The 24,872-nt window shown below is 51.1% G+C and overlaps 1 protein-coding gene across 1 annotated transcript in view; it reads right to left on the bottom strand.

Annotated features, from left to right (window-relative positions):
* PLXNA4 (plexin A4) overlaps positions 1–24,872 on the bottom strand; it is a 432,372-nt gene that overhangs the window by 81,167 nt on the left and 326,333 nt on the right. Inside the window, exons 5-9 of the mRNA XM_073238449.1 lie at positions 23,193–23,293; positions 14,721–14,844; positions 13,895–14,048; positions 12,566–12,665; positions 9,940–10,054 (exon numbers count right to left, since the gene is read on the bottom strand). Of these exons, the coding sequence (XP_073094550.1) occupies positions 9,940–10,054; positions 12,566–12,665; positions 13,895–14,048; positions 14,721–14,844; positions 23,193–23,293 (594 nt within the window). The remainder of the gene's footprint in view (positions 1–9,939; positions 10,055–12,565; positions 12,666–13,894; positions 14,049–14,720; positions 14,845–23,192; positions 23,294–24,872) is intronic.

The raw sequence follows: 24,872 nt of genomic DNA, 5'->3' as shown, positions 1-24,872 counted from the left end.
GGAAGCCAAAGGTGCCAGTGCCTCTCCAGGCATAATCTGGATGTGCACCACGCACAGGCCTAGGCACTGCTGCCCACCCCCAGCCACTGTGTGGGAGGGAATGGGACTGAGGAATCCTGGGCCCCAGAGTCACCATCTCGAGGCCACTTCTCACGGAAGCCACCCCCTGCCCTCTTTAGGGTCCATGTGAATGTACTCCGGACTCAGACGCTCCTGTGGACTCCTCCTGGCATCCCTCCTACCCTACCAGAGAAAGGCCCTGCTGGCTGGGCGTCCTGTCCCTCTTTGGACTGATGACCCCTTTGCTTCAGTTCTAAGCTGCCAAGGCTGGGAGAGAGGAGCCCACATGAGCAGCTCCACAGTGAGGCAAAGCCCTGGGCCTTGAGTCTGGACCACACAGCCAGGGGGCCAGGAAGGCCTGAGTCTGGCATTTGGGAATGTTCTGGAATGAGCCCCAGAGACCTTTTAAATCCAGAAGCTTCTGACAGCTCTTGGGAGGGCCTGACCCCAAGGAAATGCCCTCCGAGCAGATGTGCACTGTGTGCCTCCTAGAGGCCAGCAGCGGGCACGCATACTCCTGGAGCTGAGCGGGGCCCGGAGGTCCTGGCGGATGGAGGCAATGAATGGCCGGGGTCCCTTTCCCTGGAGCAGTCAGCTCTGTCCAGGGAGGGCTCAGGGAGAATGGGCTCAAATAAGGAGTGTGGGTGCTCTGCCTAGCTGGGAGGCAGAAGCTGGATTCTCAGGAGCTGGGTAGAAGGGCATCAGTATTCCAGGCTTGACTGGTGTGGGCAGGATGAGGCCTTCTGCAAACACAAGCAGAGCCTGAGCACCCCGTGTCAGGCAGTCCTGTGGCACTGCTGGGACACTGCCTCAGGGAGCAGGCGCCCCAGTCTCATTAAACTAAACCCTTCTCCTCTCCCCCAGGCCACGCACGCTTTCATCCTGAACTGCAGCTGGAGAGGAACAGCAAATGCAGCCACCCCACTCCTGGGCATGCACTCAAAGACTAAAAGCAGGGACGAGAGCAGATGCTTGTACACCCAGATCACAGCAGCCAAGTGGTGGGAGCAACCCAAGTGCTCGTTGATGAATGAATGGCCAAACAAAGTGTATACATACATACAGCAGAATATGATTCTGCCTTAAAAGGAAGGAAGTTTTAACATACGCTACAGCATGTACAAATCTTGAAAACGTTATACTAAGTGAAATAAGCATTTACAATAGGACAAATAGGACACGATTCCACTCCTAGGAGGTATGTAGAATTGTCAAATTCATAGAGACAGAATGGTAGTTTCTTGGGGAGGGAGAATGGGGAATTTGTGTTTTTAATGGTCACACAATTTCAGTTGGGGAAGATGAGAAAGTTCTGGAGAGTTGGTGGTGGCTGACGAAGGAGGGCGGTGATGGCTGCACCATGATGTGATGTACTTAATGCCACTGAACTGTACACTTAACACTGGCTAGGATGGTAAATTGTAGGATATGCCGTATTTTACCACGCTTACATATAAATAAATAAAACAAAGAGGCACAGCAGGGAGGCAGGCCAGCAGGAGGGGAAGGGGGTGAAGGACTGAACCCGGAATGTGGTCCTGAGGCTCTAAAGCACATGGGTCTCCAGAGACCTTGAGGTCCACATTGAGAGAGTGTTAACAATTCTGTACTGTCCCCCTGCCTCAGCTTCCATCTCATTATGCTGCTCTGATGAGATGAGAAGGTGGGATGCACAGACGATGAGTGATTTTATGGAAAGGATAAAGCTGGGGACTGGAGCAGGAGGTGTGTGATGTTGGGGAATCAAGAGAGAAGATCTATGAAAAATGGGGAGTTGTGAGCCAGCTCCGCTCCTCCTCCTTCCTGGGGCCCTGGGCAGCCCTCCCTCCACCTAGAGCATGCCCGGGGTCTGGCATCCTCCTGCTACACCCACAGCTGCAGGAGGAGCTCGGTCTGTGGGTGCATTTGCAGAAAGAGAAGTGCTGGGTCTCGCCTCCACCTCCTACAGCAAAACACTGCTTACCCTCGAATGCGGCTCTGAGGGAGACTGGGATCTGAGAGTCCTCAGAACCAACCTAACGGATTGCTTCTACTTTGCAAAGCAGACACAGAGGCAGGGAGAGGACTGATGATGGCTCAGAATCAGCAGCTAGGTGCCAACCCACCATCTTTCCTCCCTTTAATGAAAGAGGCAAGTTCCTGTGGGTGGGTGGGGCCCCCTCAGGTGGGGTGGCTGGTCAGCAAGCATCTCCCTGAGGCCAGCAGGACTAGGGAGCTGCAGGACCCTCCTGTGGCAGGCTGGAGCCTTGCCCGCGGTCTGGCCTGGTTCTAGTCCAGGATGTGGGTGGAAGCATGAGCCTCTCTCTCCTCCCCTGTAAGATTCTTCACTGAGGCTCCTTCTGAGTTCATTAATGAGTCCTGATTGCCAGTGGCCCTATAAAGGCCTAGTTTGCATATAAAAAGGTTGGCAGCTCTGAGAGTAAGTTCATTAATAATAATTGGAGAGGCCCAGGTCTGGGCTGGGCCCATTTTCCTCTGGTGGCACTGCTGATTGACCCCAGTGTCCCTCCTAATTGAAACGTAAAATGGCAATTTTTCCCTCCGCAGCAAGGCTTGAAGGAACCATTGCTGCCATGCTGCCCCCCGCCCCCAACCCCAAGCTCCCAGGTCCTGCCCCACCTCGTGCTGGGATGCCAGGTACAAAACTCCCCCTAAGTCTGCTCTTGTGGGAAATGCCAGAGAAACTTCCGTGTTTCTCCAAGACTCGCGGCTGAAGCCCAGTTTCAGAGCCCTTCCCCGGTGGGTTGGATGCTCTGGCCACCCAGACCGCGGCCTTGCCTGCGGGCGTCCCTGATGAGGAAGAGCCTGGCTGGGGAATCCTGTAACTATGAGGGCAAATCTCTTTTCTCCTGCTCATGTCAGAGTTTTGAAAGAGCTCTAATCATTGCTTGGCTTAACTATAAATGGGAATTAAAAACTCCTCCTTCAAAGGACATGTGGGAAGATTCCATGAACTACTATCCATAAAGCGTTTGGCCCAGAGGGAGCAAGCATTCAACAGATGTCTGTTTGCCCCTGTACCTGCCGCCCTGTACCCCCAGTTCAGGCTGCACCTTGACACTTGTCTACTCCCTTCTCTCACTTCAGTTCCAAAGGCTCCATCTCCCCGATCTGCCTCCGTGTGCGTTTCTATAAACCCCCTCTTAGCCCTCACTGTCTAGCTGATTTCACCATGTCTAGGCTTCAGAGTCTGACAAGTTCAACAGCTCCAAGTGCCCCAAATACAAGGGGCACGGGGACGCAGGTCCCAGTTCCATCTACTGCTCTCCTAACAGATGTCACCCTCTTCTGGAAGGAGACACTCTGAAGCTGCTTGGTCTCCATGCCCCGAGACAGGACCTCCACCAGCCACCCATGTGGCCTTTGGCAAGTCCCTCAAACCCTCCCAGTATCCTCGTCCATAAACTGAAGAGGCTGCTCTGGATTCCATAAATATCCCAATTCTACTATTAACTCAACAGGTGACCTGGCACACATCATTATATAACCCTTCTGAGGCTCGGTTTTCCCTTCTCTAAAATGGGGATAACAATGCCTGCTTAACTAGCTCAAAGCTCAAAGGTGTTTATAATACCAACCAACTGAATGAGTGCTGGAGGGCCCAGGGACTTTGTTGGGGAGATGGGCCTTCTGGAAGTGGCCATTTACCTATCAGTAGGAAATTATTTTACTATTTAAAAAACTGGTACACTGCAACCTGGTATGGTCATACAGGTGGGTATGGCTCTGGTAGGTTGTGTGTGGTACTTAGGAGTCTAATGAACATGGTACAAGGGCTTCAAGGATTCAATCCAGTGCACATCCCACCACCTCCGTCCCCTTAGACACATCTCCCGAGTGCTATGTTGTTTCATAGTACAACACCTTTGATCACCCTTGGCTCATGATAAAGAAACTAAGGACGCTGTTACATCACTTATTTCCTGTAGTGATGATCAACAAAATATTTCACCTGATCATCTTACTGACTTTGTCCTCAGATGATTATCTAGCCTCCATACAGAATTTCTCAAAAACCTAAATGTCCTTATGTTTTCAAGGAAGACATTTCCCTGGACTATCATTTGAATGTGCCAGCTCTTGGAGGGTGGAAAAGCCTGGCATTCACAAGATTATTTGGAGACAAGTGTGGATGATAAGAACCAGATTCCCTTGGAGAGCGTTTGCCCGTGGCTGTGTTCTGCAGTTGTAAGAATGGACTGACAGTGGGAATGGCCGTGGCTTAAGGCCAAAGGAAATCTTCGATGTCTTGGCTTTCAGGAGGCGGCCAGCGGGCTGCAGGTCAACTGTCCAGCCCGTGCATATTATGGTCTCCCCTGGAATGTATGCAGAAGTAAGGTAGCTCTGCTAATTGCAGGGGGCAGGAACACTAAGCTGAAGTATGAAATGATGCCTTTCCATCTACATGTCCAGCATGTCAGTGGCTGCTTTATACAGAGGTTTCATTGCCTATTTAAATAATTGAACAGACATAAAGAATGTTACCAAGCTGGGAGAGAAAAGGCTGCCTTTAGGGCTGGTGCTGCCTGGGGATGGGGTGGTAAGCTCTTGATTTACAGCCCCCAGTGTGTTTACAAGATGAAGTCCCTAATTTTTCTATTACTGGGGGAACGTGGAGCTCTGGGGAGAGCAGGGCAGGGGCTGTACCTAGAAGCAGCTACGGAATGTGATTTGCAGGCCACCTCTCCATGCTAACGTCACCTCAGCCTCCATCAATTCCAAAGAAGTCAGCCCTAGCCCTAACCAACCCCCTAAATTTATACTCACCTTCTTAGGCCCATGATGCCCAGTACAAAAATGTAACGCACCATATATTTCCTTGCTGTTCCTCAAGTTTATAATGCCATTAATGTGATCTATGATGGGCTGGTTTATGGAGAGAGCAAAGTAATAATACAGAAAGGAAATACCCATAACCTCAAGAGGGGGAGAGCAGATGAAATCGACAGAAAGTGCAATTGTCTGGAGATACAGCAAGCCAGTAACGGACTACCTGGAGTGGGGGTGGCGCATGGATTGGAGCAAGTTCTTACACTGCGTTTGGCTCTGTTTTCTCAAGGGAGGGTGACAGGCATGGGAAGGGTGGTTTTGTTCCCTTGGGATGGGTCCTGGGGATGGCTTCTCTGCCAGAAGGGAAACAGAACCACTGACAAGGTGGGCTGGCCTGATTTCCCTCTAAGTCCAGTTGGGGGCAAATGCCCAAGACGTGTTGTGTGTCAGGGCATGGGGCCTGTTTCAGCACCAGGAGCAAGCAGCAGGCCAGGGGCTAGGACCTTCCTTGCCCTGCCAGCTTTTCAGTCCCGGAGAGGATGGACCTTTGGGATCAGTGGATTTCATGGTACCTGTTCTGGCTATGGATTCATCTCAGAGGCATGGTGGTGGTAGGGGATATCAGAAGACCCTTTCAAACACAGCTTTGGAAATCAAACAGGATTCATTTTGCCTCTTCTGATCTTACACCTGTTCTTGGGAATAAGCACTCTGGTTGAACGTCAAGAAGAGAGGGCCTGCAGGGACCACCTCTCTGAGCCTGTTCACCACGGGCCGATGTGCCTTCCTAACAAAGCCCATCTGGTCTGGTACCCAGAGGTCAGAGCTTCAGTAGCAGCTCACTTGGCTTCTTAGTTTAGGTGAGAAGTAACCATAAAATAGTCCCTCAAGAATAAATTCTTGTCAGTGGATTTACTCTTCCATGGAAATTCACCTTTATTCCCTAAGAATCACTGTTGGTAAGTGTGTGGGCCTGCTGGGAGATTCAGGTCAGCGTTGGAGGAGATTCCAAAGCCGCTCGGGGACCAGCGGTCCCTCCAGCTGGGTAGAGCGGGAACATGGCCCCATTACGGGCTGCCCTGACGAAAGGCCATTCCTCTGGGAAGCGAGGAGCCTCAGCTGAAACCCAGAGGACAGGGGGTGAGCCAGAAGACTCCGTCGTCTTGGTCCAGCTGTCCCTGGCCTTCCTGTCGCTCTTCTCTTTGGTACCCAGGATCTGGCAGCTGATCTAAAGACCCAGGGTTGTTATCACAATGCCATCATTAGTTGAAACAAAATCATTCCTTGTAACTGGAATATAGTTACTATAAACGACATATGTTTATTGGGTACTCTATTTCTAATAATTATGCTAGAATACTTGCCATTAATGCAATAACAACAATGATCGACTAGTTCTCTGTTCCAGACCAATAACTTCACCTGAATACATTCTTTGTTCAGGAAAAAAAAAAAAAGAGGCAATTCAACATCCCTGGTAACAATCAACAAAGCCAGTGTTGCAAGTGGAAGGCTTACGATGAAAGGCTTGCTGGAGACACAGGATGGTGCTGGGCAGATGAAGGGCCACCTGGCAGCCTCCCTCTTGGCTAACAAAAGGACCCTGTCTGCATCCCCACACTCAAAAGTTGAAAGGGAATGAAAACCCAAAGACTTCCAGAAGAATCATCCCAAGAGGGAGAGGCTAGGCCTGGCTGTCTGGGGGAGATGCGGGCCCTGCCGCTGAATGTGAGCCTCCATCAGGCACAACTGGGAGACCCAAGCCTGACCTTGAACACTCACCCTCAAAGACCACTTCTCAGGCATGGATTCCTCTTCAGTGTTTTCTGGCTTATTTCCCTTCACAATTACAGAACTTTAGAGATAATATAGACCAATGGTCCCATTTTACATACCTTAAATACAAATCTACAAATCTCTCATCCACCTTTAAACTTCTCACAATGCTTTGCACATGGGAAATGCTCAGAAACTGCATAATACAGAAGGAGAGGTGACATGCAGCAAAGCCTCAAACATCACACTATGAGTAACATCTCTCCCACTCTGGTGTGGAGAGAGAGGACATTTGCATGGAGTAGGGGGCTTCAACAAAATCACCTTGCAAATGTGTAATTTTCTTTGTTAGCCCTTATTCCTGCTACCATCTCTTCCCAGAAACACCACCAAAAAAGCGACATAAAAAAATCACCGTATTTCCATTAGCAGCCAAGAACTTTGTTTTAATCCCTGAGGAGAATGGCCTCTTTCCACTGACCCATGATGACTGGATCAGTCAATAGTCCACAGACATTTATTTGCTTCTTTTCTGTTCGGTACATTCCCCAGGAAGATGCTGCTATGACAACTATCGTGAGGTGGTCAACTCTAGCTTCTCCTCAGTTACATTCAAAATGGCCCTAGTATCGAGCTGGGTAGAAGGTAACATCCAAATTGGGACAAGATGGATAGCCTTAGAGCTTCCTTTTTTTAGAAAAAAATAAACATACAAGAAAGAGAGCAGTGAAAGTTAATCCCATCCAAGTTACTAGAAGCCTCACACGGCCATAGCCTGCCAGGCTCACCATGAAATGGCTCAGGTGAAATGGAAAGATGTGGGGGGTGGCAGCGGTAGGTTAGTTGTCTCCACGTCCCTCTGTGGGCTGCACTCCCGCAGGCCTCTGCCAGTAGGGAAGGCCTCGGCACCACGCCCTCTGAGTGCTCTGAATCCCTAGCATCCTTTGGGGTACAGAAGGGAAGTCATGCCTCGCTTGCAATCTGGGCACTTGAAGATATCATTCTTTTCTGGAGAATCTCTGAACTGAACCAGAAAACATGATGGGCTCTTGTTTTATTCTCGTCTAGTTCTTTTTTGGTCTTTCAGAGCAGCAGATACAAGCTTCTTTCATATAGTTAAAAGAAAGAAATTTGGGATAAGAGGAACAGACAAGAAAGAAAAAACAGAAATTTGAAAACCTCCTTCAAGGTAATTAAATGATCGGGGGACTTTGAAATCCACCAGATAGGTCAACTGATCCTGCTTTCATTTATTTTATCCTTGTACCTCTCCACACATGAACCCTCTGCCAGGTACGCTAGTCTGAACAGCTGGAGGGGTGCTGAAAATCTCTGTCTCTGAACCCATCAAGTAACTTGCAGGTTTCTGAACAGAAGAGGATGCTTCTTGGGCCTGTAGCCCCTGGTCTGAGTGGGCCAACAGACCTTCTTCTGCTCCTGACTCCATGCCCCAAGATAAAGGCTCCGGAGACTGTATAGCCTTTGCTCAGGGTCTTCATGCTGGTGGTCTGCTTCTTGGCTATCAGACCTATGTCCATATTACTAGCTTTAGATCCATTTTGTCTTAAAGAAGATCAAAGAACTGACAAAAACACTGGATTCACATTCCTATTGAAAGCCAAAATGTAGTCTCTTCCCTCCCTTTCCCCATGAAGAGGCAACCTAGGCCTGGGGCTCTTTTCTGGAGCTGGAGTGGCCATTTGTGGGTACAGGCAGACCCCACCGCACAGGGAGAGGGCTTACTGCCTGCAGACTCGCACAACCTTTTCTTTATTTCCTTTCTTTTCCTTGTTTCTCCCTTGTCTACTCCACCTGTCCCCCCACTCAATCAGACCACTCTCTCCCCTTGACAGCCCCACCATTCCTTGTCTTTACCTTTAAAATGAACCACACTGCCCACTCTCAACCTGAGAATGCCCACTCTGCCATCAGAGCCAGGGAAGATCGGCCTTGGGGTTGGGGTTTTCTCAGCGCCAGGCATGGCGCAGTCACTTCCCCCTGGGCGAGGAGAGCCCAGTGCAGCAGTGCTGGCCATGAGGTGCACCTTACTTTTCCCCTTCTGCCCTCTGCCTTTAAGGGTTTGGCCAAAGGTAGGGTGCCTCCTGGGGAAGAAGTCTGGGAGAAGGGGATGAGGGCACCATGCTGGCCTCTCTGTCCTTGCCATGCCCTGCTTGTCCCCCAGACAGCCTTTACGCTTCCTGTACCAGGAGAGTTCTCGCTCTCACAGCTACAGGACTTGCCACATGGTTTCGGCACCTTTGTGGGTATGTGAAGGGGACTGGAAGGTGCACCCGAGTGAAGAGGTCTGAGTCGGTCTGAGTCCAATGCTGGCTGAGAGAGTGAAGGCCAAGCTTCGCTGCTTTGCCTCTGCATTCAGTGGGGTCTAGCCAACACTGCACACACACACACACACACACACACACACTCACTCACTCACTCACTCACTCACTCACTCACTCCATTCAGAATTACTGGCCCAATGTCTGGAGTCACACAAACACCATAATGTTTGGACAACCGCAGACTTCTCCAAGTATTTTCGCATCTGTTCTCTTTGAGGTCCTTGCCCACGAGCTTACATCCTAGAAGAGGTAACCACATAGCCACAGAACATTTCTATTTGAGTGATGAACAGTTTTCAGGGAGAAAAACAGAGATTAGGAGGGAATAGAAACACAGTGTTGTAGCCACGGAGCCCACCTCCACATCAGCAATTCCCCACCTGGACTGTGCAGCAGGCTCAGGGTGCCAGGCCTCCTCCCCCCACCTCCCCCGAGCGTCTCACCCAGCTGGGCTCCATTTCTAACAAGTTCACATGTGAGCTGACAACTCTGGCCTGGGAACCACACTTCTAGAATCACCATTCTGGTTGATAAGCTGACCATTCTTTTGTCCTTACTCCTCTCTCCCTTTTACTCAACTTGTCCTCTCTGATCCCGGCCCTGCTCTGTGGACAGTGCCCTGAGGGAGAGCTGAGGAGCTTGTGCACAGTCCTGCTGTGCACTTATTTCCAGACAGACACATGCACATTCACACACACACTCATCTCTCTGGAATTGTTTCAGAACTCATCTGACTTATGGACAGTCCTCATGGCTGGAGTGACCCACACTGCACCTTTGCCTGTAACTGAACCTCCAAGACTGACCTGCAGCCCACTGGCCCAGGGCAGAACTTGGTTTGCTTACTGCTTTCATCAGGTGGTCCCTTAGTGAGTCAGGGTTGGAGGAAGCAGGGGGCCCTGGGGGGTGCTCCTCTTCTTAAGGGAAGGCTTGATGCATGCGTCCCAGGCTTCCAGCCACAGCGCTCACTGCTGGGGCTGCTGGCACCTACCTCAGGCAGCTTCACTCGGCCTTCCTGGAAGGAGCAAGTCTTGGGGTCATGGGTGCAGACGTGCCGGTATTTACACCAGTGGCAGCGGTATGGACTCTCTACGCATGACAGGCACCTGGGCATAGAGGAGGAAGAGGCACAAATCATGGAACCTGGGTGAACCCAAAGCAGAGGGCCAAAGACCCTTGGGTCTACAGAACACTTTTGCATAGTATGAGAAACCACCCTCAAACACTCGGGAAGAGCACATCTTGGACAAATCTATCCCTTTTCTCTCCAAGTCCTTAGGAAGCCAGGAATCTCTGGCCTATTCCCCCTAGCTCAGGTATGTGAAAACCTTGGTCCCCAAGGGCCTAATCAACCACCTTCCATCCCTACAGGATGGTGCCATCTTCTGCTGAATTGGGGAACAATGAGGTCTGTAGCAGAGTAGCCCATCCAGAGAGCCCATAAGTGTTAGGGCAAGCAAAAAAACTGAGTTTTAATTCAAACTGACTTGAAGTCTCAGCTGTTAAGGATCCGCAAGGACCCACCTGGGCTGCGGATGGTGCTGGGGCTGCCCTCTCAGTGAGATGAACCCCTGAACAGTTGGCAACCCCACCTCCACACTTGACCCCCAGGAAACAAGGGCAACTTTATAAGAGCTCTTTCCTGCTTAAAAACTCAGCAGGGTTCCCTGCTGCTACAGGGCAAAGCCCAAATGCCTTGCCATGCAGGCCAGGCCCTTCATGACATCCAAGTCTATGGTCTCCACATATGTTTGGTGCTTCAGCCATGAGCAGGTGGTGTTCTCCCCATGCTGTCCTCCTACCTGGAGCACCTTTGTCCCTATTCACCTGGTCATCCCCTCTCCCTATGATTAACAGACAGTTGGTCACCCAGGGCCCCTATCCCATTGATTCTGGACAGTACTGGCCTTGCTGCATTGTATTTCACTGAGTCACTGGCCAGATCATCTACTGGGCCACTAGGCCATGACTCCTGGACAGCAGGGACTGAGTCTTTGGGTCTTACTAAATTTTGATCCTCCCTGCTAATGAGTAACACATTGCCTTGCACATAGTAGATGCTTAAAATCATTTTATAGACCAGGTGGAAACTCCACACATGATTTCATCTACCTAATCTACTATCCTAAAGGAACAGAAGGGGAGGGAGGGATTAAGACCCGTAGTGGTAAAGCCATGGGAAGCTCTGGCAAGAAGCCATGGAGAATTCCAGTGTTGAAGCAACTTGTTTTTGGCTGGGAGGCCTGGCTACTTTTTATTTGGGATTCCAAAGACAGCCGAGCTCTCGACTCACAGCTGCCACAATCAGATGGCTAGACCCAAAAATCCCACCAGCCTAGGGCCCCAAAATGTCTTTGATTATGTTGGCTAGCTTGTCCTGTATGGAGAGGAAAACAGAACAGCATGTTAAAGCGGCAGAGCTTTGGGAGATGGGATCCTGTGGTTTTGAAGCTGTGCTCTGTGGGGCCCTGTGGCTTCCATGGACCTTCTCTGGAAACTGTATGAGGAGCTCCATGTGTGGGCTTCCTAGAGAGAGGGGCTCCAGGCCTCCTCAACCCTCAGCCAGAGTAGCTGCTATTTCCATTAATTTTGTATATTGGCATTCCACACCTAATTTTGGCTGGAGAAAGGTTTCTATGGTGACAAAATGGCTTGTACCTTCTCAATCTGGTCCCACTCCATCATTTTAGAGAAGAAATATCATAATAACATAATATGTTATATCATGATAACAGCAAAAACGTGAGCCGTGCCTAGATGGCGGGCCAGACCTCGCCCCACCTGCCGCCCTCCTGCTCGCTCTTCTAAGCTCACGGCCGTCCTCCGAGCAGAGTGCGCCGGGTGCAGGGGCTGCCCCAGGGTGTCCCGGCACCTGGCTGGCCCAGACAATGATGGCCCTGCTGGGACAGTGCTGTTGCCCTGTCAGCTGTTAAATATCTGGGTGACAATCCTGGAAGAAGACTGCTTTTCCCCATTTACAGAGGATACTGGGACACAGTACGGTTACATTTCCAGCTGGTCTGACTCCAGCGTCTGAGCCTCTGTCCTCCATACCTTCCCCGGGCAGGTGGATGGTTCCATCCAACAGGGCCAGAGCCAGAGCTGGAGCCAGACGCAGATCCCCCAGGCCAGAGCCCTCCCAGCCTGCACTTTTCTGCCACCCCCTGACCCTTGTTAGCCTCGGTCCTCACCCAGCCGGCAGGGGACAGTGGATACCTGCGCATTCAGTGACTTGGCCCATCTGCCCTCACCTGGGCACACAAGGGGGCCTCTCTCCCTCTCAGACCCCTCCTCTCACCCAGGGTGCTGGCTGCTCTGCTCTCCAGGTGAGATGCGTCGTCTCCTCGACAGATAGTGGACACTGAATCAGGTTAGGCAGATTTATGCCAGAGAAGATGCATAGGCTGGGGATTTGGGGATCCCCTCCCCCAGGCTCTCACCCTGCTCATTTTAGCCTCTTTCCATTAATCCTGTCAGTACCAGGGGAGGGACCTATCTCATCCCCTCTCCTCCTTAGACGGCCTCTGGATGGTAACTCCTTGTGAACAGTGGTTTTCTATCTCTGGATGAACCTTGACCCCAGGAACAGGGAGCTGAGAATGCTGGGGGGGACTTACGAATTGTGGACGCTGCAGTTGTAGAAGACAAAGCTGGTACTGGCAAAGGTCATGCCTGTCTCCTTTGACTTGAGCTGCAGCTGGACAACATGGTGGTCCCCTGCAGGGCAGAGCCAGCCACCAGGTCAGGGGAGGCCCAAGGCCCTGCGTGGGGTCCCACTGAAAGTAATGCACCCCGGAAAAGGGAAACATTCACCCGCAGATGCTCTCAGCTCTAACAGGACTTTGTTTCAGTGGGGCCCAGTCCCAGGACAACCCAGAAAGCAGCTTCAGAGGGAGGTTCTGGTCTATTCTTTCTGTCACATTGTATCCCTGGCACCCACTCCTCACTTGCTCACCAGCTCCTCTCATGCACACACACACACACACTGACAGGTATTCAAATGTACATTCACGTGCATGATGTCCACGCCGGACTCATAGAATTATGCACACACACACTGATTAGCTACCAGGAGTAATGACTCTTGGTAATGCTGTCACCAGCTACACATGGTCTCCTGCATGTATGTGTGTGTGTGTGCACACTCAAGCTCATTCCCCATCTCTGTAAAGAAAGACCCTGTTCTGACACCCTTTCCTTTGGTGGGCTCAGGTGTCCATTCCGGCAGGTATCCCTAGAATCCTCAGCTGGCACCAGGGATGAACTGGAGCCCGTGTCTAATTCACAGCCCTGACCCCAGGCCCCACTTCCAGCCTTGCTCTGCACCTTCCCCAAGAGCCTCATCAATCAGTCAGCTCAGAACAAATGGGACAAGCCCACGGGGGAGAGCCAACATGGAATCAGTCTGCCTAGGCTGGGCCTGTCCCTCACTAGCGCCGGGCCTCTGTCCATTCCTCCCAGTAAGGCTGTCCCCGCACTGGGAAGACAGGGCTGGGCAGGAGAGGGCCTTGATGCAAGGTCAGAGACCCAGTGGTGCAGGCAGCAGGAAAGAGCCAGATGAACCCTAGAACCCCCATCTGGGCTCCTGACGGCTTTCTCCTCCCCCACTGCTCCTCCATGCCAACCCTCCCAAGTTCCAGTACGATCTCTGTACTCAGCCAGCAAACTCAGTTCCTGTCCGGGGCTGCCCTCCACCCATGCTCTCTGTAGCTGCTCCCCACCTAGGATGAGGTTCACTCTCGGATGCTACCGGGTTTCAACCGTCAATTCTGAGGGCAATGAAGGGATCCCTCCCTGCTCCTTATAACCTCTTCACCAGCCACCTCCCCTCCTCTGACCCTCTGCTGCCCGCAGGCTCCCTCAACACCCCCTCCCACTCCATGTCTGCCCTGAGTTCTCACCGGGGCAGGACGGGCCACCCACTTTTACCTCCTGGGGCCGCTCACCGTTCTCCGTGATGATCCGGGGCACCTCCCTGGCTGCCGGGGAGTAGCACTGGATCTGATTGCCTACCACCAGCCCATCCATCTCTGACAGGTCCTCAAAGGTGCAGTTGACGCCAGCTGACAGCTCCGGGACATTGTATGTCTCCAGGACCAGCTATGGACAGCCCGGCAAGGAGAGAAGGGAGAACAAAGTGGGAAAAGGAAGGGTACGTAACCAAGGAAGAAAGGGGAGAGCCCAGAGAGGGCGAGAGAGCAAAACAGGAGGCAGTGTTAACGTAGAGGGAGAGATCCAGTTAATCACAGGAGCACATGGAGAAGGGGTGGGGGGAATCCAGTCAGAGACAAAAGAAGCTTTGTTACATCTGAATGGATTTGGTCCCGGGAAATGGAAGTGTTTAGGGTATTTCTGTGGAAAGTGGGTAGGACTGAGATAGTGTGGATCGAGCCCCTCTTATATTGTCCCCAGTCTTGGAAAAATGGCAATTACCAAGTGCCCAGGTGAGAACACGGGAGCCACCTCCCCTCCCCCTCTGCACAAACATCTTTCCCATCTTACAGGCACAGGTATCTTTCCCCTCACCCTCCTTCTCTTGTTCACGCTTTGGTCATTTGCGGTATCATGGTTTTCCCTGTCTTTCTCCTTATTATGTGTAGAGCCTCTTCCCCAGCATTCCTGTACATGTCCCCCTCTCCCACCCCCAGGGACACACTCTTTACACCCCTCCCTCTGCTCCAGAAGCTTTGCTGACCAGGCTTGGCCCAGCTCTCCTAAGTGGCACTAGGTTGCTGCCCTTCTTGGTGGGGAGAGAGATCCCACTGCCCTTACCAGGACGTTGTACTGGGAAACAGAGATGTTGCTGGGATGGACAGTCAGCCGGACACACTGCTTCATCTCAGAGGCAAACCTGCGGGGTTCCCTGGACCGCTCACAGCGCTCCTTCCGGGTGCACCTGGGAGAGGCAGATGGGCGAGTGACTCAGGAGAAGGCCACTTGCTCCAGTGATGGGCTGATGTGGGGGTCAGGCATTGCCAGCAGCTCCCAGGATGCGTCCAAACTCAGTGTGCCCAGGCCTGACTTCTTTGCTTCCTTCCTATGCTCTGGCCATCCCCCATCATGCCCGAATTGGAAAAAATGGTAATTCTGATCACCAGTTGCCAAAGCGTGAATCCTAAAGTCCTCCCCCTCCTCCTCATTCACATAAATGGTTGCAGAGTCCTGTCTATTCACCTCTCTGCTCATTCTCAGCCTTGTCCCTCTCCTCTGCTCTGTAGGCAGACAAAGCCATGTTCTTTCTGCACAGACAACATACTCTTCCAGATCTCCTTGCCCTTGTGCATGCCGGTTCCTCTGCATGGACAGCCCTCTCCCCACATCGCTTCTGTCCAACTTCTACCTATCCTTCCAGACATGGTTCAATTATTATGCACCAATCTCTGTCTCTACCCTCACCCCAAGCAAAGTTAAGAGCACTTTGGGGTTTTCTACAGTCTACAGCTTCTTAGATTATATGACAATTATTAGGTTAAGTGCAGTTCTCAACTACCACATATGCGCTCAAAGAAAAAACTATGACTGGCTTATTTTGGAATCCCCAGTATACCTCATGTTAAGCAGATAGAAGATAAATGGGGGTAGAGGAATGGTGGAGAGGAAGGATCCATGCAGCAGAGAACAGTAGCTCAGAGCAGGCTCTGGAGCCACATGGCCTTGGATTGGAATCTCAGCTCCATGGCACAGGGTAACTGCTATAGAAGGGTTGCTATTATTGCTTAGTGTCTGTGTTGTTCAGTGTGCTGGGTTACAGGGTGACAACTTCCAGGTGACCTGGGATCTTACAGTTCTAACTAATGGGGGTTCTTTATAGATGCATATAAAAATCATGGCCCTCACCCAATGGCATGCATCACACTCAAAAGGGGAAGGTGCTCAAGGTCCTGGCTGGGGCCAGGGCTATCCCTGCCTTACAGTGGGGGGACAGAATTTCAGGGAGCGGTCTTCAGTACAAGTCAGAGAAGCCTTGTGAACACGGAGCTTCACTGAATGGCCATGGCTTGGACACTCTGGACTGCGGATTCTGCCGTGAGGTGAGGGCAGCAGGGGTCGTGGAGGGACACACTGAGGTAAGATGGGACTGCACAGAAGTCGCTCTGGAGTAGCTGATCCCTTTTAGCTTGAGAGCAGACTTTGCAGAGGAAGAGGATGTAGGGGCTGCTGCAGGACAGGAGGGTGCACTGTGTAGGGAGTTCAGTGGGAAGTAGAGCTGGCAGGTATGTGAAACCCGTATGGGGAGGATAATCTGGGGAAGGGACATCAGCCTCAAGAAGCAGACAGGTGAGAGATGGGAAGATGAGGGGAGGCAGGTGCCTGGGCCCCAGAGCTGCTCTTGGGGTGACGGGCACAGCCGGCGGCTGTGGGGGTGCTCCTCCCAGCCACGGGAAGGAAGCCGCCTTTGGCCTGGGTGGGAGAGATGGCCTAATGCAGTCTGAGAGGAGCATCTACCACAGGAAGGAGGAATCACTGAAGATGTAGACTAAAGAAAGAGAGGAGAGATGCAGGGATCAAAAGAACAACTTCCCAGGAAATGGGCTGTGTAATGAGAAAGTAAAAACTGTTCTGGGCAGTACAGTCACAGCCACTAGACACTGAACACTCACAGGCACCGCAATAAGGGGGTTCTGGTTTACGTCACTTAACACCTCTCCACAATGTCATGGGTGGGTACCATTTTAAACCCCATTTTACAGACAGAAAACTGCAGAGAAGGTGGGTAAGCAATTTGCCCAAGGTCACTAGCTGATCAGAGAGCCAGAATTCAAACACAGCTGAACTCTGGATCTCTGCTCTTAGCCACTGTGCTCTACCTCCCCAAAGCTTCTAGGCTGAGAAGTGAGGGACAAACCCCCTTGCTGCAGACTGAACCCATTTTCCTTGCCATCTGGATATGCTCTTCAGATACTTAGGTCAACTTTAAAACATCCCCTCAATCTTCTTCTCTAGGCTAACTGCTATTTTTACCTGCTTCTGGAGCACTCTGAGTATCACTGGGACTTCTGAACTTCCCAGGACTGCTCCAGAAATCCCGTACCAAGAATGAAAGGTTGTCTCCCTGTCACTCCCTGGCTGCTCTAGCAGGCCATGGCAATACGGGCGTCTGCCTGAATGTCTTGGAAGTTAATTTACCAGGCCAGTTCCTCTGCAAGGACTTCATTACCTCCAGCCATTAAGCTAATGTTATGGACTTTTGCAGGGTGTCTGCACTGACATCGCTATTAATAGTGTTATTACTCCCATTAACAGCAGACCCAAAGAGCTGGTATGGCCTTAAATTATTCACTGTCTCCCCAACTTTGAAGTTCCTATTTTCAAGAGCAATCAGTGGGTCTGAAAAATGTCTCTGATTAAATTATGAAGAACGAAAAATGAAGCTTCTTCCAGGTCAAACAGCACCTGGAGTAACCAAAGAGAGATCCGGATAGAAAAGAGGGGACTCCATCTCTCTTGCAGTGAGTGCAAAAGTACTTGGTTGGGGAAATCTTAGGAAGAATTCCACCTGCATGGTTTACTGCTTCCAAAGTTTATACGGCTGCATCCTGCTATGGCTCCTGAGCGCCCCAAACAAACTACTGATCCTCTCCCTCAAATTTAGGTCTTAGCCAGGAAAGCCACCTATTATTTACAATTTTAAACATCTTATCTAACTGTGTAATTTGGAGCAAATTATTAACCTCTTGGTGCCTCAGTTTTTCTCATCTATAAAATGGGGACAAAATAGTATCTACCTAATAGGGCTATTAAGAGGATTAAATGAGATTATGCAAGAATTTAGAACAGGGCATCTCATAAACATTAAACCCTCAATAAATGTTCGCCTGTGTTAACTCCTCTCTTTTCTGCTCTCCACATCCAACCCTTCCAAGCCGCAGCTGATGCAGAAGCACAGAGCTTCTTCCAGACCGGCCCACAGGGCACATCAAAGACAGAAAGACAGGGATGGCTGTAGCAGTTTTCCTCTCAGTGCAGGAGGGGTCCCCAGAGGGCAGGAGGGAGAAAAGAGACAAAGAGTGGTCTAGCTTGGAGCTCTGCTTTCTTACGGGCTGTCAAAGGGTATTGAAAACCCAGCTCTCTTAGTGGAAAGTCAAGTTTAAGGTCAGTGTCAGGGATGTTTTGCCATTTCTACTATCCCTCAGGGCCCACAGGGGTAGAGGCTGCAAATGTCCAAAAGCACAGACAATTGACCTTAGAGGTGATAGGATAATGGAGGGGGAAGAATGAATTCCTTCTGCGTTCTTATGGAGCCCGTCGGGGTAATGGCCTTCTGCTCTCCTAGGACTGTGATTTCTTGTTAGTCTAGGCAAGAACTAGGAAATGTGCAAAGAGCTAATTCCTGACCCTTGGTGGGGGATGCTGACTGTGGTGTTTCTTGCAACAGGGCTGTAGTACTTCCTATAGAATTTCCTGTAATTCCTCTGCAGGAGTGTCCTGCCAGTGGAGGGAGACCCTGCTTCATCCATTGCCAGGCAGGACTCCCTATGACTGAGTTTTCAGACTTCCGTGCCTGCCACCACACCCAAACACAGGCCTGCAGCTGGCCAGCAGGAAGCCAGCCCCGAGAAGACACCCTGGGCCCCATACTGGAGTCTGGCCCTGCTAACCTCTTAGCCCTCTTACTCCCCGCAGCACTGTCTCTGTAGTTCTGCCCTCCAGGCCCAGTTCAGAGGTACTAAAAGCCCTCGGGGACAAAGCCTGACCCCTGGTGGGGTTATTATTCAAGTCAGTGGTTCCAGTGAGATTATTCTCTCTAATGAAGCAGCTACCTTGCTGTCCCCAAGCCTGAACTTTCACTGCCAGAGAATTCTTAGCCAAGTGGAAAATTAGAAGGGAGAGGAATGGAGAAAGGAAGGGGGTGAGGCAGAGGGGAAGAGGTAGTGATTAAGTTCTCGAGAAATTAATTCCTAAATACAGTAATAGAAATATTAACTCTAGTGCAGGCAAGCAAATTTCAACTTGGAAATGCGGCTATCTGTGGGCTGGCCTGGCCAGCCTCCAATCTGAGAGGGTTGTTGGGGCTGTGACCCCTGGCCCTCCATCAGGGAGCCACCAGCCTATCAGAAATTGCTTCTTGCTTCTCCCCACAGCTGACCTGACATATTACCTTGGCCATGGTGTCTGCTTAAGTGCACCAGGGGGGAATCTGTGTTGAGAACACGAGATTGAAAAAAGTGGATGGGGCTTCCCTATGAGCTTTATAGAAAAGTTGGGGATCGCTTACTTAGGTAGGAGATCATGGGGTTCCTTTGGTCACTGTCTCCACATCTGGGAACCCTGATAAGAGAAGAAACTGGCGTTTCTGAATGTCATTATTGTTGCCCTCTTCGGGAATGCCCACAGAAATGGGCAGGCTTCTGTGCGGCTGGCAGGAAAGTGGGCTGGACAGTAAAGGGAACCTTTCTATGAAGGGCGTGGACCAGGGGAGTCCTTTCAGTGTCATGATTCTAGGGTCTGGTGACTGACATGGTCTCAACCTAAGGATTTAGGTTGTTCTTAGATGAACCACGATTACACCACCATTTTCCCTCTGCCACCAGCTGCTGTCAACTGAACTTAGTACCCCTTCCCCACCTCTAAAAATCCAAAGTCAGACAGAGTAGCAGATACTGAATTCACCACACCACCTGGGCCTCACTCAGTGGGCAAGGTCACTGAAGCAGAAGGAGGGCACAGGGCTTAACGGGCACCAGAGTCCGGTAACAGCCCAGGTACCTTCCCGGCTGGTGCTACCCAGTGGTCCTGTTCCCCCACTGTGGTGGGCTCGCTGCCTTCGCTGAGAGGCCACGCTCGCCTTGGCTTCCTTTCAGCCCCTCCCCAAATGAAGATCCACTGGACACAAACCTCAGGTGGTAGTAAAAGAGGCCTGGACAGGTTCCTTCCTTCTGAGGAGGGATAGTACATTTAGAGGTGTCCAAAAGAGAAGGTGAAGCAGGGCTGTTTCTCCTTGGTCAGCAGGTAGTGCTGTATATTTCCAATAAGGTTGAGGAGAGGTTAGGAAGAAGAGGTGGAGAGAAAAGTAGGAGCGGAGGGAGAGAGGGACAGAGCACAAGAGGAGGGGAAAAGGGGCAGGAGAAAGCAGGGTGCATCACAGCAGGCTGATCGGGCTATCTGTGACCCAACTAGCAGCAAGCTTGGTGCACATCCAGCAATCACTCTGACTGACTCTGACCAGCCTTCACACTGCACTGTACCCAGCAGCCTGGAGCTGTCCTGTGCATCAGTGTCCCGGTCAGCGGGGAAGCCCTCTGCACCGGGCAAGCTGGGCCAGTCCACCCCATGCGGCCCAGGCGGCATGACTGGGCAGAGTGTGTGAATGCTGGAATGTGGGGGGTGCGTCTGGACTTTTAAGTTCAGAGGGAGCCCCACTCCTCAGGTTATCCCAGGAGGCCCAGTCATTACACTGGGAGAGACATTCCAAGCTCGTGTGGACCACAGGCCTTTCCTAATTCCCAGGAGAAGACAGTATGGCTGGATGTGCTACACTTACGTATGTGGGGAGGATGAGAGGAGGCAGTGGCGACCAGAGGAAAAGCAAGTTTCCTTAACCTGTACTATGTATCTGCTGAGCCAGAGAGAAAAATCCAAATAGAGTAGCATATAGTCTGGAGAGCTTTCCTCTGGACCAGAGGTCAACAGCTCTTTGGAGAGGCAACAGGGAGGACCACAGCAGAGAGCACAAAGAGTTTGCTGGGCAGAAGTGGATCCCAACAATTCCTCATACTGGTGCAGACATTCTGCAAACAGCCCTAGGGGAGATCAGTGACTTAGCAGGTTAGTATCAAGTAGTCCTTAGACACAGGCTAAAAAACAAAAACAGGCTATGGGCTATGCTAAGAAGTAACAAGGAAGGCCTTGCATTTTAGGAAGCATTTGTACATCATTAAGGGGACACTCAGCCATGGCTATGGGACGAACTGTCTCTTGGCACTTTCCTGGGTGGCCAATGGGCAGCCAGACACCTGGCTGCTGGAGCTGCCTGAGTGCCAGAGCTGGCTGGGGCTGCCCGAGGCAGGAAGACTTTCCAGCAGTGGGTTTGTCCCAGCCACCCAGCTGCAGCTCTCTGGTCCTGGGGATGACAGGAAGGGGAAAGGGTCCCTGGAGGAGGCCCTGGGGTCTGACGTCTCTGCTCACACAGTCATAAACCCAAGGCCACCTCCAGGCACAGTGAGGGCCCTGCACACACATCCTCTCCCCTCGCACAGTATGGTTGTAGGTGGCTGTTCTGTTGTCATTTTACAGGTGTGGGAACTGAACCCAGACAGGTTCTTAGTTTCCACCTACCCCTCCTGTCCTGAGCAGCAGCATTTTCCTTTCCTCTCCTCTTCTCTCCCTTCCACTCCCTTCTTTCCATCTTGGCAGAAACCACATAAAGAAGAAAAGGAGCAAATCCTGGGCAGTAACCTGTGCCAACTCACCCAGGGGAGGGCATTCTTTCAACAGAAGAAATTTGCAAAGGGAAGGGGTCACCAGGAGCAGGGAAAGACTCCACAAAAGCTGATCTCATCTTTCCCCTGTTGAGGTCTTGGTTTACACGAGCCTCCCAGGGGTGACGCTGATGACCCTTCCCCAGAAAGGTAATGTCTGGGCCAATCGATGCGGCTGGTCTGCCAGGGGATCCCATTACCTGCTGAGACTGAGCTAGGCTTCTTGGCCTGGGTCTGTGTGGAGGGGAGATGGAGAGGCCTGGGGACCTGCCAACCCTGCTGGGTGGAGGAAATATTCCAGGCCCAGGACAGGTGACGGCAGGCTGGGCTGTAGGCTTTCCTTCACCTTCACCCAAAGCAGAACAGGTAGGTTCAGGCCCAAGATGAATGCCCTGGGAATAAAGGCTCAAAATTCATGGACAAATAAGTACCAGAATACCAGGCTGTTGAAGCTGTTTTGCCATTATTAACTGGCAGGTCTGTGGGCTGGGCCAGGGACTGCAAGAGCGGGCAATGGGGTGACCCTCTGCGCTGGTGGGTCAGCAGGCCAATGCTTCCTGACAATTGAGAATGAGTAACAGGAGGGGGGGTTTCAATTACACAAGCATTTCTTAAGCCTGTTCAATCTGCAACCCACCTGTGCCCTTTCGGGTACAAACAGCCCTTTCAGCCACCTGAGCCACCTGTTAGTCGGCGTCCTGCCCTTGAACTGCGCTTGCCCTCTCCCTCTCTCTCCCCCCCTTCCTCTGACTCTGGCTCCCCTACCCTCTGTGTCTCTCTTGTGCACACACACACAGAGCTTCTACTGCCCCTCTCTTCCTACAAGGTTCCCACCCTCCTCCTTCCTATTACCATGGGAGAAAAGATGGAAAAGTTGGCAGAAGTGACAGAGAAAGCAGGCGTTTCTCGGCATGGGAAGGAACCCCTTCCTGATGCCCTTTGCCTGGGTTCTCCTGAGTGCCGGCTGCACTGTGCCCTGCAGCACTTGGCACAGGGTGTTGCCCACAATGTAGTTCTGACAAATGCATGGATTCCAGTACAGTGTAATCCCCCACTCCATCCTGGACCAGAGGTCTGGTTCACATAGTCCCTTCACAGCCCTGGAGCCCAGCCCCATGCCCGGCACAGAGGGAACAGGGTGGGTGTCAATCTATGGACAAGACTGTGTGGATGGGCACAGCACTCCCACAATGCCCTGAAGCCCCAGCATGTGCCTGCCCACTCCTAGTAAACTGAGGCACGCAGGGTAAGCGTCCACAGGTGCTATCTGGTCCTCCTCAACCTCTGCACTGACTCTGCCGTGCCTGCTTGGCCCACATCCTCATGCATCTCTCTTGGCCATGAATGTCCAACCACCATCTATTTAAGATGGAAGGGAGAAGGTATCAGGAGAAGCCATATCTGACTTTGACCTGAACTTAAGCAACTAAGGAAGAAAAGCCCACTGGGAAGAAGAGGAAGGAGGATGGGAGAACTTTCTGGATGTAGGAAATGTTGTATACTTGATGGTGGTGTAGATTCCCTGGGTCTCTGCGTTTTTCAAACTATATACTGAGGATCTGTGTGTCTTACTCCCTATAAATTAAACATTATATCCTGATTTAAAGCATCTTAGAAAGAAAGCTTCAGGGACCTATTGTTTTTCACATGGCCATGTGGGCCAGTGGCTTCTCCTTGGTCATTAACTCTGGGAGGGAGGCAGGGTGGATCTCCTGGGTGTCCCAGCAGACAGGCAGCCTTGGCCTAGGGGTGCTCAGGAGCTGTATCCTACCAGGAATCACTGGGCCGAAGCGGGAGGCTGGCGGAGCTGCCCCGCGGTACTCACGTGTTGTGGAGCACACACCAGCCGCAGTGGGGGTCGCCCGAGCCAAGGCACTCGCTGCAGCTCTGATACTGCCCACAGGACTCCACCGGGACTCTGGTGAGCTAGGATGGGACCGTAAGACAGCAGTTAGGGCTCTGCAGAACACCCAGTATTTTACCAGAAAGAGATCCTACTCTGTCAGGCATAGCATGTAGGACACTACAGGGGGTGGAAGGGCCTGGAGTCCCAGAGCCCAGAGGAGCCTGCAGCGAGCAGGGGGTCACGTGAGCAGCCCAGGTGACAACCACCTGCTGTTTCCTCAGAAGTCTCTGGGAATAGACTCCATAGAGTTCATATTAAATTCTCATAAAAGATACTCATATAGTGTACATCTAAATTTTCCCAGCACCAAAACCCAAAAATATCTCCATGTACATCCGATTCATCACATATTTATTTCTTATCAAAGTAATAAGCCCAGATGCTTATTCTTTTTCCATTCTTGTTTCTATTTTGCCATTAAGGGTTTCACCTTCTTCCAGTACCTCCTCCTTCCGGGCTCATCACTTTTGCCGTCCCTGAGAGCATGTAACCCAAGTGCAAGCTCTCTTTTCTCTGCCTTTCACAAGGTGTTGTAAATTCACTCTAGCTGCAACATGCCCACTCTCTCTTTCTTATAATGTTGGCCAACTGGCTCTAAAAGTTGTTCACTCTGGTGCCTTCAAAGAGCAGCTGTTGCAATTTCTCCTCCTACCCACACCCTTTTCCTGACTAGAGGCTTCCTCTCCAGCCCCAAAACTTGATATTCGCTTTCACCAGCCGCTCGTTAATATAAAATGTTCCACATGACACTTCCGTGTAGCCCAAATGCTTCCATTTCCTGCGTGCTCCTAGAGATCTTTTGCATTTCTTTGTCCTCCAACGTAGCTTTGCCCAGAAGTCTTTTTACATGACTTCTCAGGGCTTGATAGACAGGAGATAGTAACGATGCACAGGAGTAAATGGAATTTTAATTTTCTTTCTATAGCCTTGGTCTTTATTCTTTATTTTGCCAGTTTCTTTTTGACAAAAAGTTTTTTTTTTCTTTTCTAAGTCATCCTTTTCTATTTGGGATACCTTTCTATCTCAATGGAGAACTCCTTGCTAATCTTACAGCTTGAGCTGAGAATTTGATGCATACAACCTCTTTAATTTTCCATCATTGGACAACAGGCACTAGGTAGGAACCATACTGAGGTCACTGAGCCCCTGTGCTCCATGAGCAAATGCAGAGGCTGTGTTTTCCCTGCTGCTTCGTAGGGCATCTATCTCCACAAAATTATGTACACTTGGCAGGGGCTACTTGTAACTCCCCCACAGGTGAACTGGCACCACAGTTGGTTCAATTAGTCTTGAAACTCTCTTTTGGAAGGCATTAGTAATTAATTTCAGATCACACATGATCTCTTTCCCCTTTCTACCTTAATTTTCTTATTCCCTTTATCGGTCTTTGTTTTTGCAAGTACACACTGAGCATTCCTAACGACCGCACTGCGCGGTTACTTCTCCAAGTTCGCCTCCTCCTCTCGCTCTTAGAGCTTTGCCCTCGGCCATGAGGACCCCTTCTCCAAACTCTTAGAGGGATTTGTGCGCTTTTGGAATTCTATCTTTCCTCTTATTACTGCCCAGTAATCAGCATGGGCCATGCCTCAGCTCGACCTC

Source organism: Manis javanica, chromosome 6, assembly GCF_040802235.1.
Source record: "Manis javanica isolate MJ-LG chromosome 6, MJ_LKY, whole genome shotgun sequence".
Classification (NCBI taxonomy): Eukaryota; Metazoa; Chordata; class Mammalia; order Pholidota; family Manidae; genus Manis; species Manis javanica.
The sequence above is the reverse complement of the archived record's forward strand: the minus strand, read 5'-3'. Positions and strand labels throughout refer to the sequence as shown.